Raw genomic sequence first — 22,380 nt, 5'->3', positions numbered from 1 at the left:
ATTTTCCGAGTACTATATCTACGGAAAATCCGCACAACTGAAAGCGTAGAATTATAACAATAACACTGCTACAATAATTATACGCAATTAATGTATATTGCACAGAGATATAATATTAATCGAATCACAAAGGATAATTCTGAATAAACAAGTTTCTTCCTTATAAATTCTTTACATTTGAATTTTAACAAATTATACTTACTCGTAATTAAATAACGAGGAAGTGCTAATTGTTCGTTAAATTTGCGTGCTTATAAGACGTAACATACATACACAGCATTATTTTATAGACAGATATAAATATAATTCTCCATAGTTGTAGGCTTCAACTCTACAGTTGCACAAGGAAGAAAAAACCTTTTACCGCTATTCATTGTTAACCACAATCGATCATGATTGTTTTTGAAGGTTATTCTTAATAATGCATCTATACCCACACAACAAAAGTTGCAAAACTTCTCTTCGGCCGCTCGAAACTTTGTGAATCGCTAGTGCGGAATTGTCTTGCGTCTGAATAATTACTTGCTGCTTTATCGCAGAAACGCCGCTTGAGAGTTTTGCGTGTGTGAGTGAATTGTGTCAAGAAAATGACTAACTTAAGTGCTGAACAAACAGTTGATAACAGAGAAAGCTACTGGGAGTAGTCTTTTGTGTTCGCATAAAAGTGCTACATCGTATTATTGAGAATTATGATAATGTATGTTTCAGATTCTTTTTATGTTGATACGTGATCAATGTTTACATATAGATACGCGTTTAATTAGATAATCACTTTCTTTGAAAAAATAAAAAAATATTATCACTCTAGCAGAAGTACAAGAAAACCTGCTGATTAATGCAGGAAAACATGACGATGATTATTAGCGTTCAGCTTTTGATAAAGACTCAATTGAAGACAGAACATTTCGTTTTCATTTCGCAATTGAAACAAAAGATTATTGCATATAAATAAAAGATTCTAAAAAAACTTTTACTCTTTTACTGTTTCAATTATTTTGATTTATTTAATTAACGGACATTCGATTATTTCATTATTGTTCAATACAAGCAATTTTCTTTCGAAATTTTTCCAATATCATCAAATATTCTGCACTGATGTTTTATTACATTTTATTTCAATAATTATTTTTATGTTCTCTTATTCCTGACACAATACTACTTAAAACCGTTTTGGTGAAAATAAAGCTGTGATGCCGATCAGCATATGCGGCACGTATGTACTCATATGCCTGCTTGCACAAGCCGCATGCAAATGCTGCACCAACACACACGTGCTCATAAGTGCGTGCGAAAGTACCGGGCTTCTCGCGTTTTAAGTCGTGCTTCGCGGGAACGCAATGTCGACGTTTTATTACGTGAAAGGAATAACTAAGAATCCGCGCGCCACGTGCAGCCTTTGTTTTGCAACTTTCTAGCCGAAGGTTCTTGCGTTCATTGACGTGAATCGTGTCTAAGGCTTTACAATGACTGTTCGAAAAAATAAGACTAAACTTTTCTTCGATGTTCTTTGACATGTAATAAGTTTATAGTCAACGTAAAAAATTCATTGTGCAAGAATTGTTCCAGAATTTTCCTGATGTAACATGACAAATTCACGTGTTCACAATATCCTTACAAAAAATGTGATTATAATGGAGGTGATTAAAAACATAAACGATAAGATTTTTCGCAGTTATATCACATAACTATAAGTATTTTCGCAAACATGCAAGTCCCTCGATGTTTACGACATTGCACGTGGCATAGCCCGTCGTAGATACACGTGGGCATGAAGTGCGCCCACACGTCGCGGATTCTCGCTCGGCCTTCGACTTTCCTGCCTGCTTACGAGTTTCACGCAACTGCCTCCTTCTTTTCCCATCCACCACCTGAACAATCTAATGCAATCGGCACTGTGATTTATCCGAAACAACGATAGTAAAAAAAAACTACTTTCGTTTTCTTCTTTCTGTTTGTCAAAAAGCTCTTACTTGAAAAGAAGTTAACTTGGTTTGGTTTGGACAATATATATCTAGATTATTCAACTGAGACTAAAGGCACGTTTAATATTCGATGTATTTCCGTTGGCTTAATATCACGTTACATATTCACAATTCTTACACAGAATAAGAAAACACAAAAGAAAAGTATTTGTTTTTTTAATCCTTTTTATAAATTATTCTTATAATTGTTTATTCTTATAATTATTTAATTTTACGTACATAGCTCAGCAGCACACAAGACAATCTACTTTCGAACTGTCACGTAGATCAAAACTGCTGTTTTCTCCTCTTAAATGCCAAGATCTTTTACCCGAAATAGGGTGCCGAAGTAGGTCAGACACAATGGTTAGGCACAAAGGCGGCCTAACAAAGACTAAACTTCTCAACAGTATTCGATAAAAACTCGACAATAGTAATAGTTTGAAATAATTTAATTTTTCTCGCAATATATTTATATATTTATATATATATACAATAAGTATATATTGAAAGGAGTTAAATAGCTTTCCCGCGGGAGATACGCCAGTTACTGTATGAAATCGACTTCGCGTCTTTCGACAAATGTAAGGTCAACGGTGGTGGCACAGATTCGCATACTAGTCATCGTGGAGGTGGGATTCGCCAAGCGAAGTGCATCAAGCAGAATGAGAGAGATCGGTTTATACGCGCTCGTACGTGGAAGCGCGCGTATCGCGAGACGACGAAGCGTAACACATGTACACAAAGAAACGCGTGCTATACACATATATATGTGTATGCATACATATACACAAGCGCGAAGGCGAGCAGTGCAGTCGGTGGTGTTGGTCGATCAATACGTCATGCCAGTAGAAGCGAGATGAGAGGAGAAAGCCGAACAGCACGAGATAGGGGAGAGAGAGAGAGAGAGAGAGGGAGGGAGGGAGAGAGAGAGAGAGACAGACAGACAGAGAGAAAGAGACAGAAACAGAAGGGAAAGAGAAGAAGGCATTGTTGAAGCCGCGGACATATATTTGTGCACAGCGCGCGGCCCAGAAATTCGCATGGCCATGTTCGGGATCCCCGCTTGATCCACCTTATGTTTTCCACGTCGCCAGAAATTGATGGTGTGAAAGTTATTATTATTATTACTTTGCAAGACTAATTGGAGTTCCAAATAAAACAGCCGCATTTTTCATTCTCTTTCTATGAATATTTTTCAGATGATCTGAAATGTTTTTAATGTTTTTAATTATAAAACTGAAAAAATACTTTTCTGATTTGTTTTATATAAAGTCGAAACTTGTTGTGCATGTCTATCTTTTTGTTTTATATTACGTGACAATTTAAATAATAACTTTATGAAACTGCGCTGCACACGTATCGGTTTAAAAATAATTTTCACTTTATGGTCTTATCTATGTCAAGCCTATAAAGATCGCGAGGATGCGCTCGCATGATATTTTTATCCCTAAACAACTATCGATCAAGTCGCAGTAACGCACTGAAGATTTCACAAATAGTCGATGCATGCGTGCATCCTCGTTTCGGTTTGTAAACGTACATTTCTGACAAAATATTATTTCCGCGTGTCTTTTACATGTCAAATTGGCGACTCCGTCGATCTTATTCTATATCATTCAGAGCGTTCAAAGATATTTACGGGCGACGATCAAAGCGCTTCTGTGTGTCGGTCCACTTCTTCAACTTCTTCAGGGTGGTCTCCTTTGCAAAGATGACACTGTGGAGGTCTCTCTCTCTCTCTTTCTCTCTTAAAAAGAATGCGCTAAGAGGTTATCGACCTGTCGCGAGATTTCATCCCTTCTCTTTTCTTCGCTACCCTTCGAATTCCTTCCTCCGATGGCGCTAGCTATCTCTTCGTCGTTACGTAATAAGTAAGACAAGAGGTAAAAGCATTCCAAGAGAAGAAGCGAGAGAGAAAGAGAAGAACGTAAAAAAATAATACGGTAACCGCGTAGACGGGCAAAACAAAATACAGAGAGGTTAGATAAGAACTTGACTTTAGAAGATCAAAACAAAAAAAATTTACCGAATGTTTTGTACATAAACATTTCGAAGATTCCTTATTCGAGTAATGATAATTGAAATTATGGAAACCATGCACGCGTGCAGTGTAGAATATATAAATTTCCCGGTTCTTCAAGAAAACACGCGAGAGAAGATTGCTCAACAAAAGAGGTCATTGTATTAGAAATTTTCTCTATGCGTTATAAACGTTGATTTTTACATGATGTTGCCGGTAAAATTCAAAGAATAAATTTCTCAAAAGAATTTTAATTGAAACATTTTCCTTCAAGCTTCTTTCCTTCGAAGTCTTTATATGTATTTAACAAGAATTATGATTGTGTAAAATTGAGATCTCTTTCCAGTACTAAAAACAGAAAATCACGTGCTGAAGTTATAATCTATAAGAACTATAATGTAATAGAAACACCACATAACTTGACTATAGACAAGCTAATTGAGCCGATCGAAACGTGTACACGCGTGAGAAGGAAGGGCGTGAGCAAAAGCGCAGGGTCAACGGTCTTCATTACGCGTATCTCCGTTTAAGAGACTCAAATGGAACGAATAATCAACGCGGCTCTCACGATGTGCGATCGGAGACTGTCCCATGAAGCGTAACCCCATGACCATCGACCTTTATTAAAGCTACCTTCTCTACACGCTTGACTAGATCACATATGTAGCGCCCAAAAGTCTAAGATGAATTTTATAGCCCGAAATAACATTAGAAATGTTATGTTTATTAAAAATAATTTGTTTAAGAAACTAGATAATTTTAGAATATTACAAAATATTTTTCTCAAATATTGAATAAATTATACGAAATATATTATAACTCGCGCATACAGAAGATCTGCGAAGATGCTTTGCAGACAAATATAAATTAATCTTGTTAAATGTTTAAAAAACATTTTTCTATATATTAAAAAAGTTTAATAGTTAATTATTTTATTTAATATAATGTCAAAGTTTGTTATTTACGCGGTTAACAGCAAAACAGAAAGTCGATTCTCTGAGCCGCATCGATAGATTGATCTGGATTGCATACCTCAGCTAAGCTCGAGACCAGGACGCGGTTACCGCGACAGTAATTATATTACGTATGCGATGTGTGCAATGGGATCGATGCTTCTATCTTTTAGGGACGTGTAAGAGCTCCCATCATAAGAAATATATGAGAGAGAAACAAATAGTGAAAGAGAGAGCTTATTCAGCAAACTGAATGTAATTGTTTATAAGACCTACATAATTTTATAAAAATACCTATGTATACACACAAGTTTTGCCATTTTATTTATTTTTTTATTTTTTTCTTATAGTGCATCTAAATTTCTAAACAAAATTTCTGAACCTTTCTTTAATACTTATCTATTATAAAAATGTCTCAAGAATATTCAAATTTTTTTTCTTCAATATTTCAAACAATATATGATTAGACAATATTTGAATTCTAATTTTTGAAAAATTGTTGAACAGAAGTTTTCTAGTGAAATTTCTTCATTAAAAAAACTTTTAGTAAAAATTGATAGCAAATATAAACTCTGTGTACTTGAAGAGCAAAAGATATTTGATAATTGAGTGTTGCTTAATAATGAACACGATAATTTTTTGTGATGTATATCAGCGCGACGAGATCACTCGGGAAGTGAACTTTGGGAAGAGTCTACAGAAAATTACGCCAATGCGGAAGAGATTCTACGACATTCGTCGCACCTCGCGAAAGGAGCCTCTATCGATCTTTGCCACGATATACCTAGGCGATAAAAGACTAAGAAATTAGAATCAAAAGTCTATCAGCTGGATCTGTCACTATGCAATGTTAAAAAAAAATTTATTCTCTCAAATTTAATTTAGCTAACTTAAGAAATAGAAGTCCATGATACCAGAATTCCATAATACTTTCCAGAAAGCAGAGTTTTACAGCGCGATTGATTTGTAAGCTAATGTAAAAAATGGAAACTACAATTGCAAACATAAATATTACAAACTTCTATGTTTTGAAATATATATTTACTTATTAATTTTATATTTTTTTCTTATCTAAACATTAAAATTTATCTAAATATTATTGTTTTTAGTAAAATATTTCTGAAGTCTTATTTGATTCTAACAGCAAAAGAATTTTTTCAAGTTTTGGAAAAACTTTTGTTGATATTTATCCAAATAAATAAACACAATATACACTTTGCAGAGTAATAAATAATATCACATCTCGTTTGTGATACAAAAGTTATATCGTAAAAATCGACAAGGCAAGATTCTTGGATATTCGACATGTTATACACGGCGCTAATTAAATAAATGCTAATTTCTGACACACATCGGATCGAAGAATATGCGGTGCGGGGTTAATTAACACGTCGATCAAAATCGTGTTAGTTAATGGAGGATCGCCTGCGTTGAAACATTCTTAATTAACTCTCTCGCGATGCTACTTCGCACACGGAGCGCTCTAAATTTTTTCGTCCGGACTGCAAAATTCTAATTGGCACTTGTTATAACGCAAACTTATTAACGCACGTATCTCCTTACATCTCTGCTGAGAAAAATATTCAGGAATTAGTTTCATCTCCGCAAAATTATTACATTTCTAACATATATTTATCACATATATAACATATATTTATCAATATGACAAGTGTTGTATAATCTCTCGCGGCGAACGGAACGTTTTCATCACAACGCAAATATTTGTTAAATATTGAATTTATCCTAATCTACTTCTTTAATTTTCTCCAGTTTTTTAATTAATTTTGTATCGCGTATATATCACAGATCTGTACATCTAGAGCTATCTTTTTTTCAAAGAAAAAATCTTTTTATCTTTTTTTCATTCAAACACGAAAGGGAAATTTTCGACGAGATCTAAAAATCGTAGGTAATCTCTTCATCTCGCATGCGATCGATCTCGCAATGAGATCAGGACGTGTTGCGCTGTGACACACTTCAGTCCTGTCAACCCTTTCGGGTCACCGGGATTGAACGTAGCAGAGAACATTAAAAAAATGTTGCGCACGGTCCTTCAACTGACCTTGATCATCAACGTTCATCGCGTCGATAACGAAGTGAGACAACAGCACGGTGAACGATAAGGCTGCAAGAGAGCCTCCTCACTCTCTTTTTACTCACCTTGACAAAGTGCAGATTTTCCTTGTCAAGAAGGAACTCCATGGATTTGTGGGGCCGCTGGTGGATGGCGGACGTTGCGGCGGACGTGACGTCGTCGCGGGGACTCCTGTGCGTAGCGCCGACGGGCGACTGGGGTACGTGGAGGGCGTGCTCGGGCCGCGGCCGCGGCGCCGCCGCCGAGGTGTGGTTGAGATCGAGCAGGCTGCGGGTCTTTTTGCCGCCGGCGCCGGCGGCGGTGGCGGAGGCAGCGACTGCGGAGGCAGCGGTTGTCGTTGCACCGATTACGGTGCACGTAGTGCTGATCACCGCTTCGTCCAGATCGGTCTCGAGCAGGCCGACCGGACGTTCCTGGGCGGCCTGCATCGCGCGGGCCTTCGCCATCTCGATCGCCGCCGGGTTGCCAAGATNCGCTCGCGTCGTCGTGCTCAGAGCAGCGACGCGCGGCGGTTGCGGCGGTAAAGGCGGCTTACTGGACACTGGCGCCCTCCCGTTGCTGCTGCAACAACAAACAGATAATGAACTCTTCAGGGTGACCGATTTTGCGTATACTCGGGAAAGTTACAATTTCGAGAGGAGAATCGCGCAAATAATAGTTTAATATTTGCGACACGCACTGTCGATCGGGAATCTCGCCGCGCCACGACCGAGACATCTCGCTCCCGGGAATTGAGGAAAAGCGGAAAACTGGGGGATAATAAACCGCGGCTCGGTGGCGAACGAGACCTGCTGGCGAATGCGGACTAGCTTGGCGTAGCGCCGCGCGTTGCGCCGATGTGCGCGAGATAATTGGATATCGACGGATTGCATCAGAGTTTTAAGATGACCCTGCGAGGCGCACTCGGACGTAGAGACTTGTCACACAGGTTTTATTGGTGCAGTTTTATAACACAGTAGTGGTACAACGTTGCGGAGATCTACGTTAAGACGAGCTAATTGCCTAATTACGCTGACATATTATCATCCTATACTACTATATACGTTGAGAGCAAGTCACGTTATGTGAAGCGCTTATGAATAGCGCTGTGGTTTTGTTTTCTTCCCGTTTCCGTTATAAGCCAGGTCAGCGGTACCGAACGAGTGTACGAACGGTTTTTGCTTCACGGCGACGCCGTTCCATTGTGATGCGCGGTAATTGGAAACTGGCGTTCAAACAGTATTTTACGCTGTTACAACATGATCGGTTTTCGATAATGAACATTTAGCGGCCGAAAGACGAATATGTATATGTTTTTTTGTTTTCTATCATCTCCAAGACCGTGCGGGCAACTCCATATGAATTTGGAGTTGCACGACCGCAAAAGACACAGTGGTTCCTTTATCAACTTTCCGAGTAGTGGTCAAACGATATCAATAAAAGCGCAACTATATATTTTTTGTCGAGAAAACGACAGTCATTAATAAAAATATTTTATATTCAACACGAGCGTAGCTTCCGATAAAGAGTCGAGACTACAGACAAGCTACTATTCCGAACTCCTCGTTACATTACGTATTGAGCTGCAATTTATGATAAAAGGTGTCACGAGAAACCGCAATCTATACAACCGATGATTTCAAACCGCGAATTACGCGATTATAGAATAATCAGTGAATTAAACTCGTCTAAAAGAGGCGCTTAGTGAAAAGAATGGTTTGATCAATTTGTTATTTACAGTTGTTAAGTCTCTCATGCACGTCTTGATAACTTCAATAACTAAAGGTAATTTCGGATCACCCAATATTGCTTGGATGTACAACTGACGCGAGAATTCCTCTTTTATATCGTGGTTTATTCTGTGCGAGATCGCTTTCTTTAAAAAGTATGTACGTTACTCAAAAAAGATAATCACGAGAAAAAAGAGGATTTATCAAGATTTATCAAGAATCACAGTTATAAAGTTGTTGTAGAAAAGAGAGTTACGACGAGCTCAAAACTGCTAGGAATAACTATAGTGCAAATGGAATTACGATGCGGAAGCTGCACTCTCCCGACACTCGCACGTGACTCGACGACGTGTTGTACACGCGGATTGGTTTTATTATCATAGCGTGAGATCATGTTTATAAATGCGGGCCACGACGATGAGGAATCATCGACTTCTAAAATTAGTAAAAACGCCCGTAAAACCAGCGATGCTTTTTCGGAAAGAAAAATAAATCGACTAGAATCATTCTGCGTTCAATTCGATTTGAATGAGCTTACATTTCGCGAACACAGTACGTTCTTTCTGATTTCAACGGAATATCACAAAGATTATCTATTGTAATACTGAAGTTAAGATATCAAACTCTTCAATATCGGGAGAAAAAGATGAAAATAATTAGAGCATCTGAAAACGTCGCACATAAAATAAAGCACATTGGTACTTTTTTCCATGATAATAATTGCCGGTACCAGCGTAATGGAGTTTCGCGATACGACGTAATAACTCGTCTCGACGACGACGGAACGCAGCTGCAGCGGAATGTGTGTGAGACGCGGCAGTGGGTTTAATTGCGCCGTCGTTTAAAAGATGCGGCTAAATAGAGACATTTGTTACGTGGCGGTAAAATAAAGGGAAAGCAAAAATGGATGTAAAAAAAGCATGCGGGAAAACAGATAAGAAGCGAACACTATTACTGTTGGTTCTTTATTCACGCGGTGAAAGATAGCAAAAAAGAATGGAAGAGAGACAAAAATCTTTTGCGATTAGAGCTCTCAACATGACGTTGTATGTGTTGACCCCGCCTCTCACGCGAATGCGACTTCCGGACTCGAACCGGAATGGAATAAGATTAATAAGGTAACTCCCTGGCTGGCACCACACCTACCACGTGTGCAAGGTGTATATTTAACTACGGCATGCTCGAACGAATCTCGGGGTTCGCGGTTCGTTCTGGATTTTACCTGCGCGCGTTGTGCGAACAGTTATAAGAATAAAATAACAAGTTTACATAATTAAAATAACGTAGTTTAGGTAGCATAGCAAGACAATAATTTGGATATACATTGTTTTAAATTCTTAAGCTACTGGATGTAAGTTGACGCTTTCCGCCAGCGCCTCTGGCTTCGAGTGCTATTTTGCATAACTGCGTTCAATCGCATCTTTGTCAAGGAGTTTTTTCGCAAACTAGGTTTGCAAAAGCTTAAATGGCGGCGGCGACTTCCTAAATTACATCCCGCAGCTTGCAATGATGATTCATCGTTCCTAAATGCGAGCGAACGGACGGACGGGTGGGATATCGAGTGCGTTCTGTTTAACGCCTCGTCAAACAAACCGAGAAGAAACGCAGCCACCAAAATTCTCAAGTGTGTGCTGTAAATAAAATAATCCTTCCACGAAGTGGAATATTATGAGAAAGCGGGAATATAAAATTTGAAATGTGAACATATGTTATGCAAACTGACAAAGTGTTATAAACTGGAGATTTCAGCGTTAATCGTTAATAAAAAGTAATTGACGTTAACATAAGAATTTTCATAAAAAATAATAGAAATAAAAACAATTTATATATTTACTCAAAAAAATATATCAGCTTATACACTCTCCTCCCCCCCCTCTCTCTCTCTCTCTCTCTAACTAATTTTTCAGTAAAATTACTTAAATTTATTGATACTTAGTAAATAATATTTTTGTATATTCGTACATCTATGTAAGTAATATCAATTTTTAATTTTGCTAATAAATTCGAGAAGTTACTTGACACGCTAACGGAAAAACAATGAAGTTGTCTTGCATATAATAAACAACAGCCGGATTTCTTCTTTCATCTCAATGTACATATGTAATTTTTCGGCGCGATATGAGTTGAAACGAAAGAGAGACGCCACTTCGACGAAATCTAATACGATAAGGCAAATGTTTGTTAAGAGCGCAAGAAAGAAATAGAGAGAAGAAGAGAGAAAGAGAGAGAATCATCAGATATGGTGTTCTCGGAAGAGCGATGTTGAATGATGGAGAGAACATGCGCGAAACCGAATAAAAATATGCTCGGCTGCACCAAGGCAAGAAATTGTGAGCGATCCTTATCTCTCGAACGAGATCATAATTATTATTCACAACAGGTCAATAATCTCTGAATTATTTATACAGATTAAAAAAATTAATAATGTAATTTTTCATAATTCAGAAGAGAAGACTATTTTTCTGTATAAAATTATGTGGAGTCGCGTACTATCGCAACTGGAACAAATATAAGCTGAAACGAAACTAGGAAAGCGAGGAGCATGGAGCAAAGGTTGTGCTGTGCGAAGAGACAGAAGGAGGGAACGAGTTATAAAATGCAATTAGGTCGCATTACGCGAGAATGACGTGGGACGAGATGCGGGACGAGAGCAAAATCTAATTAAGAGAACCGAACTGGTTCCGGAACCGGGTTGGTGCGACGATTACAAGAAGACAAGGGAAATGCGGGAGCTGCGGCAGTGTTATCCATGCGGTCGAGAAGTGAATTCTCGCGTACGAGAGTGAAATTACATCGATTGGTCGAGTGCGAACGCGAGGCCTGATTAGAACGGAATTAAGCGCGAACTGGCCAACTCCGTTGGGAGGAACGAAACGAGCGATCGCGATAAACAGACAGTGTTGGTGTGGGACGAAATGAAAGTAGGAATTAAACAAAACTGTGAATGAAGCGGTTTGTTAACGCAAACGAACAGCGTGGGACGAAATATGTACAAGTAACACAGAAGTAGAAAAGCCACAAAGTGGTCGAGCAGAATTATTTGATGACATATGAACATAAAAATGAATATTTTGTATATCTTTATGCGCCGACGAACTTTTTTCTCGTCGTAACCAATAAATTGACGAAGAACTTTATAGAAATTAATTTACAAATAATAAGAAACCGATTAATCAATAACGTTTGATTTTATACTTGATTAAAAACTGTCTATGTGATTCAGAATACAACAGAATCGCGCGCGCGCGCGCGGAACACATTCGCCTATATTTCTATTACAAAGAATCGCAATATAAATTATCGCACGACTGATAATCCTCGAACGCATGTATCATCGAATAAAACGATCGAAAAATTCGTGATAATATTTCAGAAATTTTAAGTACTCTATATTTATATGATGGCTACAATATCGACAACTTGTTGCTCTTCCTCCGATATCTTCGCCTCGGAATACAGTAAACAGATACACACAATCGGTACTTTGTACTCTGTTAAAGATTCAAAAATCGAAATCGACCTTGATCCGTCGCGGTCCACCGCAGTTAGTCATAAATCGAACTCGGAACCAAAAAACATCTGTTAAAAATGTTGTCGATATTTTATTTGGCAAAATCTTACTTGTTATATATACACAAAATACAATTGCACACTGATAGTTCAATAAAATATTACAGCTTCCAATAATTCGAAATACACAAGTTGTGTCAACGTACTTTTTGCGATCCAAGTTTTCAAAGCGACTCGAGAAACGTTTCTTAAAGTAGAGAGTATTCTTGGGTAATTTAATTCAATTTTAATGACTTACCTAACATTGGATGCGCTTCTCTGAATGTCCACATTGTTCTTCCTAGCAGCTTCTTCGAGAGTAACGATCTCATGTTGACGTATCCTCTCTTCCTCAGGAGGATGCAGCGGTATGATAATGTATTCCGGCTCCTTCTTCTTGGCAATGGCCGACTGTTGCTCTTCCTGCGTTTTCGTCGTCGGCTCGACGACCTTCTTTTGCGCTTCCGAACGCGGCAACTTCATTCTGCCGCTAAACCTGAGTCTGGAAAACCTTTGCAGAAAACCGCCCAAACCGCCTTTTTTCCTCTCTTCGCTCTTCATAGCGACAGAGGACGAAGAAGACAAGGACGTCGAGGACACCGTGAAAGTCTTAACAGGCTCCTTTTTTGAAGCAACAAACGATAACTGTTTTGCAATCGCAATAGACGTGTTCTCTTTGCTGATGCTTTGCGCGCGCTGCTCGTTGCCCTGACGTTTGTCGCGATCACCACCGCGATGATTCGTATCAACTGCCGCCGCGGCCACTGCGGGCTTCCCACTACTACATTCACCGAGTGAACCCGGATCGCCGGGTGGGGACTCGAAGCCAACACCGTGAACATTATGTGTTTCTTTCTCTCGCTCGCTCTTCTCTGCCACCTCGTCCTTCTTCTTCTCCACCTCTTCTTCCTTCTGTGCTGGCTCTTGCTTCTCGATCACGACTCTCCACAGACGTTCACCAGCGGTATGCTCGTTCGAACTAGGACTGCAAGAACGCGGTTCGCAGTCCTGCTTTGACGTACTTTTCAACTTCTCCTTATTATATTTTTGATTTTTGCTCCCGTTCTCCGGATAATGCTGCTGTGGAAGCTGCATCGTTTGTTCTACCGACAACTCGACGCGTAAGCTCTTCTTTGTGTATTCGAACTCTTCTTCAAGGCTGTTGTGAGATTCTTCGTCAATATGTGGGAACACAATCGCGGAATTTTCAAGAATATTTTCTGAATAAGTCGGTTTCTCCGATTCCTTTTCGCGTAAGACGACCCTTTCACGCAAACAGGACGCTTCTATGGGTTTGGTTTCCAAGCAGGGATAATCTACTTCGTCGTCTAGCAGCTGCGGACTCAATGCTCTAGCATCGCCACAGGCCGAAAATGGATCCGAGTTTTTTTTTATCTGACCGAAGAATGAGTCATTTTGTTGCTCCTTCGGCTTGGGGTACGACGGATCTTCGCTCATGTTATAGTCCGTTGGGCGCGTCGAATCGGCAATATTCAATCCCGAAGAGCGTTTAGAAGCAGCTTCTTCGAGTTCGTCGCAAGCATCCATACGATGGAACGCTGCTCTTGAGCTCTGCAACGCCTTGACGTAGTCACATTGCTGCGCCAACTCGTAGCTGGCGTTGTTCAACACTCGCTTTCTTCCAGGAGAATTGGTCATATTGAGCTCTTCATCGTTAAGCTTCTTCTGAAAATTTCTTTCGTCCACTTCGAATTGCTGTGCCAACTCGTAGCTAGCGTTGTTCTTTACTCTTCTTCTTAGTCGACCGGACGGCGTTCGTTGGATCGTCTCCAATGCCAAAATGGCGGCGTTTGTCACACCAGCCGCGGTCGCTTCTTCTACTTCACGCTTGAACTGCTTGATGGCCTCGTCGATGTCGTTTCCCGTCATCATCGTCACGTCTAACACGCAATTAGAGTAATCCTGAGTCTTCACTGTCGACGTTGTCTTCGTCTGTTTGTTGCTGCATGCTAGCTCTTTCTCGCAATAATCGCCCGTGCACTCGACCTTTGTTTGTTCTTCATTCTCTTTCTTGTGACCCTCAATGGTACCATCCACGAGTGCGCTCTGAGCTGGTTGTGTTCTGACCGAGCTGGTCAATGCGATCTTAGTTCCTGGTTGCGTTTCGTTATTCTCATTCGCATTCATCTCTTCTTGCGAGCTCTTCAGGGTCGCTGTCTCCTCGTCGGGCGCGGCCTCCGCCATTTCACGACTGTTTATTTCGTCGTCGCACGTAGCGGCGACGCCACAGAGATTCAGATCCACTGGTACACTGGCTACTCGCGTGTAATTTTCGAAGAGAGAAGACGTCGACACGTAAGAAGTCGTCCTCGAGAGGCGAAAACGAGACGGCGAATAGTAGTCCGGGTCACTACGTGCCGACTCTTCGACACCGCCGAGCAAACTGGGCGCGCTCTGTGACTTGTCCGTGAATCTAAAATTAAAACGCTCCTTGTGGCTCCACCCTTGATGCTGCTGCTGTTGGCAGCGGCGGTGATGGTGATCGTGATCATCGTACTGCTGTTGGTACAAAAAAAGCTGCTGCTGTTGCTGCTGCGAATGCGGATGATGATGATGATGATGATGATGATGATGATGATGACGGTGATGATGGTGCTCCGCGCTACCGCCAGCTATATTTAACCTAGCTGTTTTCTGACCAGACTTAAGCTCCATTAGTGTGTCCTTCTTCGTCTCCACGCCGATTTCTCGCAGGTCGATTGTGTTCCGATAGTCCAAGGATGTTGCGTACTTGCCGGATTCACCGTACAGCAGCAACTGATCCTCGAAAACGGTCGTCAATCGGGAATCGTTCGTCTCGTTTCGTTCGTACTGTTCAAAATCGTCATCCTCTTCGTCGTCTTCGTCATCCCGGTCGTCGTGCCAGAAATCTCTGTTTTTGTGGAGAGACGAACACGGTCGAGATATTGATATAAACATAGCGCAAATTTTTATTTTTTTTTATTTATAGTTTTTTTTTTATTTAAAAAAATAAGCAAGTTTTAATAAAATAAATATATAAATGTAAATATTGACGTTTTATTTTGAAAATATTACATTCACGCGTGGTCTCTATCAGAATTACAGTACATTTTTAAGGCATGCACGCTGCGCATTTGAGAATCAAACGTTGATGATTTGGCTATGATTCGGTAATACGCTTGTGTTTCTAGCGTTTATAATATGAGCAGTAAAAGTCAAGGTAGTCTTTCCCAGGGTCGCAATTGCATTTAACTTGGTTATAAAACGATCATCACACAGCAGGCAGTCGGCGCATGTTGCCAAGAAATTTCAACCGGGGCACTCGACACCCGGCTTCTTAGTACATGCGCATTGTTAATTTCTTTTCGTTGCTCCGTACCAGAGGAATAAAAAAGAAAAAAAAAGAAAAAAAACAAAAAACATCGCGTGTATTTTTAACTATGAAAATGTGAAATAAAACTAATTTCAAAAATTTTTATTACATATTACATAATTAACTCAATGGGAAAATTGCATATCTCTCTTATTAAATTTAAATCAATCTCTAATATTATATTTAATGCATCTTAAAAACACTTTACAATATATTTAATAACAAGAGAGTAAAAAACAAAAAAAATTAGATAACTAACAATCTCCACATGCTAAGAATTGTGCTAGTAAAAATATATAAATAAAATATTCCTAACGGGAGTGAGTGCTACATTCAGAAATGCACTTACCGCTGGTCCTCGCAAACTGCTAATTTTCAGGAAATAATACATGATTATAATAATCTTGTATCTTTATTCACATAACGTGTAAAAATAGACAAACTTTAACCGACGTGCACGCATGCCAAGAATAACAAACAAAAGCTTCTGTGAGTTCTGACGAATTGTAACTTAGATGAACACAGATTAACTACATTATATTTCGAAAAACCAGATCGCATTGTAAACACGATAAACTATTTGTTTTTCATGATATAAAATATATCACAATGTTAAAAAAATCCGAAAAGAAAACCTATTATTATTATATAAAAATGAAATAAATTAATAGATTACTACAATTTAAAAGCAAGTTTTTTGTTTAAAATACATTTTTATATTTGCTTAAGTTCAGAGATGTAACTCATATAAGAGAGATTTTTTTATTCAGAATTTAAAAGTTTATTCTTATACTCTAAAATATCCGGATAATATATAAAAATGTTATAATATAATATAAAATCTTACCTTGGACACTGAGAGATTTTCCTGATATTCGAGGGACAATCAGCGTCTCGTTTCAAGTACAAAGGCGCGAAACCGTTCAATATGGTCGATTGACCGAAACGCTCGTCTTTCTCGCACGTGTTCAGGCTTTCGAAGCTGCGGTAGGGCCTGATTCTCGGAGAATGATGCATCAAGCTGGTAGTGAAACCATTTGGCAGCAACCTGCCGTAATCCTGTTCCAGACTGTCGGGTGAATCGTTCTCCGGATGAGAAGCGTTCGATCGGTTAGAGTACTCCAAGGAGTCGAAACTGTAGCTGGACGGCGATAAAGTGGCGCATGTCCTTTCCAAGGATTCAAATTGCAGCAACGAGCTTGACCTGGAGGAAGTGGTGGAACCTTCCGGTGACGCCAAGTACTCGTCATAGGTTGTTGTTTGCTGGTGATGATCGCGACGGCGCCGTTTTTTCGGCACCACGGAGTTGCATTCGCTGCCGCTGCCGTCCAGTCGTTCGTCTTTTCGAGAAAAAAAGATAAAAACAACGACAAAAGATCACGTGAGGAAAGACTCAAAAAATCCAATGCAAGATAAGCGAATCAGTGAGCGCATGCGTGCGTGCGTGTCCTACTTTTGTCGACATCCAGATTGCATGATGCTTTTAATGTTGCGAATCTCGTTAAGATAGATATACGGGCCCGACAGTAAACGATCCACTTCGCAATATCAAGTCACGGATGTGATCCGATCTGATAGTCGCTACTTTCGTCCCACCGTTCATCCGGAAGTCAAGGTTCATTCAACCGGAAGCAGCGCTCACTACACACTACGCACCGGTCGCTGGTTGTTCGTGACTGTCGCATGCTAGACTGACACGTGATCGACTTGTGTTGACCGTAGTGTCGATTCAGATATCACGTTTCGACAATCGTGTTTTAATTTGAATAAACAAAAAGTAAATTTAAACATCCGCGATTTTCTGTTCGTATACGTCTATATACATACATATATATATATTTATTATGTTTATTATTTTTAATTTATATATATATAATTGATTTAATATTTTATTGTTTTTTATAATCTATCTTTAATTCTATTTCCTTCTTTTTAAACGTAAACATTCTAAATTTTCATTATAAAAATACTCATTATACAACATGCTCGTATTACTACACGCCCCTAAAACACTGCAATATGTAGCAATGAGTAGCTTACGTGTTAAAATAAATGCATGCTCAAAGGCGCACACGTAGTATAGTAAGTAGAATATCATGTAAGTACTTGAGTTATAATTAACAAATTTCTTTTGCTTAATTTAGATAAATTAAATTACGTTAATTTAATATATAATACAAACTTAAAACAACTTCTAACATCAATTTTATGTACTGAAACGACAGTTTTAGTGTAATAAATATACATGTACAATCCTATACTTGATTTTGTTGTCAAAGTAATTTTATATAAGCAGTTGTATCTTTTTCTACTATAATGCACATATAAAAATGCATATAAAATTATATCTAATTTAGTCCTTATATATACAATGCAAGTGTTTAGAAATGTCACAAGCAAAACTTGATTTCATATTTTTCTTTAATTAATCGACGTCTACGACCTCGATGGTGTAAGCAAGGATAATTTTGACAAATAATCAGGAATTCAACGTGATCGAGAAGAGGGGAGAGGGGATATATATATTCCCGGTATACGAAATCCAATGGGTCAGAAGATTAGGATTAGATCGTTGAGAGGAAAGAGAAAGTAGAACGATCGCGCGTGAACAATATCGAACTTTCGTAATCTTCGACCCAAGTAAAGAACAAGGTAAAATCGTCAATGCGCATTCCATAACTTCCCAAATAATAATAACAGTTACAATTGCTATACATATATCTGTGTAACAATTTAAAAAATCTTTCTTACCTGCAGATTTTTGCTTCGTTTTAATATGAATCACACTTTCGGTTTCCGACTCAGATCCCAACCAATATGTCGTTCCACTGCGATCTGAGTCACTCTGAAGATCATCGGATGTCTCTTCTAGAATTGTCTCTAAAAAATCTACTTGTTGTGCTAGCACCGTATCTGCAAACAGAAAAAGACACATTGCTGCAACACTAAACATTTAAAAAAATTACAAGCAGATTCAACAAAAAAATTTTTATTCAAAGTAAATACAAGTAAATTGTTTGTCTGTTTATTTAAATATGTGTATATATATATATATATATATATATATATATATATATATACATATACATAGTTTATCTTTTTTTCTCCATTTTAGTATTTTATTTGCTTTTATTTAATTAAATACTTTATGCGTTTTAGTTCAACCTTCCCACACATTATGCGTATGTTTTTCGCGTATTACTTAATTCATTGTTTGTGCTATGGAATTCATGTTCAACAAAGCGTAAACGCGTCGCTTGTGTCTCGTCATTTCGTCGTCGAAAGTGTAGCACAGCTGTTTGCCCACAGAGAGCAAGTGAAATTCTCAGCGAAAAGATCGTGACTCATTCACATTATTGACAAGTATAACTATTATTACGTTAAAAGATAACATAACTGTCGGTCGTCCACCTCTTGTACGATCTTCCGTTGTTGATTCAAGCCGGATTTTATGACACTTAACTAGAATATTTATGAACGAGCTTTTACGACAATACTATCAGTTTTTAATTTCCATGAGAGAGTAAAATGAGTATTTCATTTATGTATACGTGATGCACACCAAGCATCCTAGATACATTTTCAAATTAAATTGAATTCAAATTCTTACGTGTATAACATTACATTTTAACGCATATCAAAATAATATCCTTCTGATTTCATCAATTCCAAAATATAATGTAAAAAAATGTATTTTATTTTTGATATACACTGAAAGAATATTAAATATCCGGTGTAATGAATCGATTCGCGATGTAGCTGTTTTCGAAAAAAATTTTCCATACTAGAATATCCTATTGCAAAGTATCCATACGTTCCTAAACCTTCTTCGTCATCGCGCAGTGAATGATGGCGTGAACAGTTAGTCGCTGCTGGGAACGGGATGTTGCATAGTTGCACGGCGCGGCGTTAAGATGCATTCGGTGCACTCTAACCGCGGGCAACTATTCGCTCTCTGTTCGCGCTCTCTCATAGAAAAGTCAAGTGTTATCTTATCCTTTCATCTTATTCGAAATAGTTGCGTAACAAGCCGCGTACGCGCGGGATGTTCGGTTGTTCAACGCGCCGCATCGCTTTTTCGCACTCTGTGCAATTAAAAGATTAAAAGACAACAAAAACATTAAGTCAAATAATTTTGCTCTTTTTTTCTTCTTGCTGCTGATTTCTAAAATTAGAAATAAGCGAAAGTCATCAGAAAGCGAGCGTTAGGCAGCGCGAGAAAGAAATAGACGTTGTGTCTTGAGATTTTTTCTGACAAATTGCGAGTAACTTTCCACGAATAGGCAACGATAAGACTATCGGAATAAACTTTGAACATTTGCATCTCAAGAATGTATTAATGATCTTGTGGACTAGCAAAATATAGCGATCATTCGTTAAAGAAAATATGTTCACATAAATTATTAATCTAACTTTACACTGTATCAACGTACAATTATTTAAAAAAATTTGAATTTCTTTCGATTTGCGAGAAAAAACGTTTTTCTTTTTGTAGATTTAATCTTTAATCATTGCCACCAATAATACGGAACTTCTTTCATCAATGTTTTTTAATAAAATTAGATGGTGCGAAATAAAATAAGGGTTTATCGAATACCATCGGTGTGATTGGAAATATCTTTGACCACAAGGCCGGGTCTAATAGTGATTGCAGGAACGGATATATCGTCAGGCCGCTAAAATGCAATTTGTCTTGCACGAGTGCAGATCGAAGCACGCACCACTATGCAATATCATGGCGGAGCCACCTGTTGCAGTCGTTTGCCTGTTGCCGTTTCCATGAGTTAACGGACGAGAATAAACCGCGCGACTTATATAAAAATAATCACTCGATCTTAGCGTCTTTCTAGAGACCTTCTAGCGCGTATATAGGCGATAGCTATACATTTTAATATATGTGCAGAATGGCGCAGAGGTATCTCTCTCTCTTTCTCTCTTCTTCTTCTCGAGCTTATCTCTTCAAGTTTTGAATATAAGTATTTGAAAAAAACTTATATTAAAAATTTAAACATTCCGTAACTATAGCCGCGTATTTTTATTTCAAGTATTTTACGATACATCAATTTCTAAAAGGAAGAAAAACGAAAAAAACCATGCGCATATATTTAATTTTTATATTAAAGAAATGTGTCGCCTTTATATTTTGCAAATCAGTCTTTCAAAGAAAATAAATTAAACAGAGCGATCAGCTTTTTGCGTAATTACATTTAGTCAAGCCTCTTACTCTCTATTTTTCATTTCGTGTAACGCGATAGTCACTTGGTTGTTAATCGATCATGCTGAACTCGATGCCATAAAATTCAAGTTCTGATCTCGTTAGAAACAAAAAATCTCTTCTAAATTATATGACTGCACGAATGTGATTAAACAAGAATACAGCAGGATTCTGGAAACATGTGTAAACGTGAGAAGAGTCTGGATGTCGTATTTTCTATTATCATTATCGGTAATAATATCGCCGCGAGCAGTTTTTCGCCATCGCAGATCTCAATAATCGAATCGAGAATAACCGGTTCGCGTTTTTAACCGCGTATTATATCAGACGGGAAATTGCTTCTAACAACTTTTTGAAACTTCCCTGAAGCCACCGCCTCGTCTACTACGCTCTAAATATCAGCAGCGAGGCTGATATCATTATACTGCGATTTCCAACAGCTAGAAAACGAGGCGGCTCTTGCATACAGATCGCCCGTTAATAGCCAACCTTAATGCCATGCTGCTTTCTATCTAAATGTGAACACAAACGATGTTAGAACATATCGAGTGAGTAAACCGAGCTGTTCTTGACCTTCCGTAAGTGCCTCGCTCGTTCTTATCGTCTCTTGACTGTAATTTTTAATTAATCTTTATGTCAGTATCTTCAACTATATCTGATTTATGTGCATAATATAATTCAATATAATTCTAAAAGAGATCGATCTCTAAAATTTCAGGAAACGACTTATTTTCCTACATGTAATAAATATTAAAATAATTAAAATATATATGTAACACATAAAGCATCTTTTTTAAGTATAATATTAATAATTAAAATCCTCGGGAACTATGTTCAAAAATCTTCAATTTATATTTTTTTACAATCAAATATTCTATAAAATCTTCAAAGCTATACAATTCCGAACTAAAATTAAAGATTCAACCGCGCAGCGTAATGTCTCAGATCATTATAATCACGCCTACATTTACATCGAAGAACGATCTAACAGTATCTTAGACTGTTGTTCTAACCGCCACTCTCAGAACGGAAATTCACACACGATAGACAGAAAGAGAAAGACAAGTCACTTTTGCATTCAAGATTTATCTTAGAAGAGTGTTTCTGCTATTTTTGCCGAGGAAACTAATTGCAACTACTTGCAAGGATAATAAGGCAAGATGAAATGGTTATTGAATTGATACAGATTGTTGGCACACAAAGTAAATATGCGTGTGAGAAACAGAAAAATAGAAAGAGAACAGTAACGTACAAACCATTAGTTCGTATATCCTCCATGAGCGGCTGGAAATGGGAATGATGCTGTAACTGGAAGCCGTAGGCTGGAAGCCAGGGGTTTGGTCCGTTCACCAAGTCTATATCGTCGAGCCCGCACTCCGAGGTCAAGGCCGACAGACCTATATCGTCGATCTCGCGCTTTGGGGAGGTCAAAACCACTAGCTCCACCTCCTCTTCATCCGTGTTGGACGATTCGGAAGAGTCCAACGAGACGGGGACGCTGACAAGCGGCGGCGGCGGCG

At 38.5% G+C, this 22,380-nt stretch overlaps 2 protein-coding genes across 2 annotated transcripts in view; both read right to left on the bottom strand.

Moving 5' to 3' along the window:
• LOC109856957 overlaps window positions 1-7,177 on the bottom strand; it is a 21,167-nt gene extending 13,990 nt beyond the window's left edge. The window contains exon 1 of the mRNA XM_020432754.1: window positions 7,098-7,177. The gene's annotated coding sequence lies outside the window, so the exon portion shown is untranslated. The remainder of the gene's footprint in view (window positions 1-7,097) is intronic.
• LOC109856952 lies at window positions 5,886-22,374 on the bottom strand. Its single transcript, XM_020432743.1, has 6 exons — window positions 22,117-22,374; window positions 18,397-18,558; window positions 16,493-16,985; window positions 12,550-15,183; window positions 7,098-7,593; window positions 5,886-5,927 (listed from the first exon to the last, which is right to left on the bottom strand). The coding sequence occupies exons 1-6, from the start codon at window positions 22,136-22,138 to the stop codon at window positions 5,886-5,888; spliced, it is 3,849 nt and encodes a 1,282-aa protein (XP_020288332.1). The 5' UTR covers window positions 22,139-22,374.
• Window positions 22,375-22,380: the final 6 nt, after the last annotated feature.

Source organism: Pseudomyrmex gracilis, unplaced genomic scaffold, assembly GCF_002006095.1.
Source record: "Pseudomyrmex gracilis isolate BER0280 unplaced genomic scaffold, ASM200609v1 scaffold_4, whole genome shotgun sequence".
NCBI classification, from domain to species: domain Eukaryota; kingdom Metazoa; phylum Arthropoda; class Insecta; order Hymenoptera; family Formicidae; genus Pseudomyrmex; species Pseudomyrmex gracilis.
This window is presented reverse-complemented; position numbering and strand designations above follow the sequence as displayed.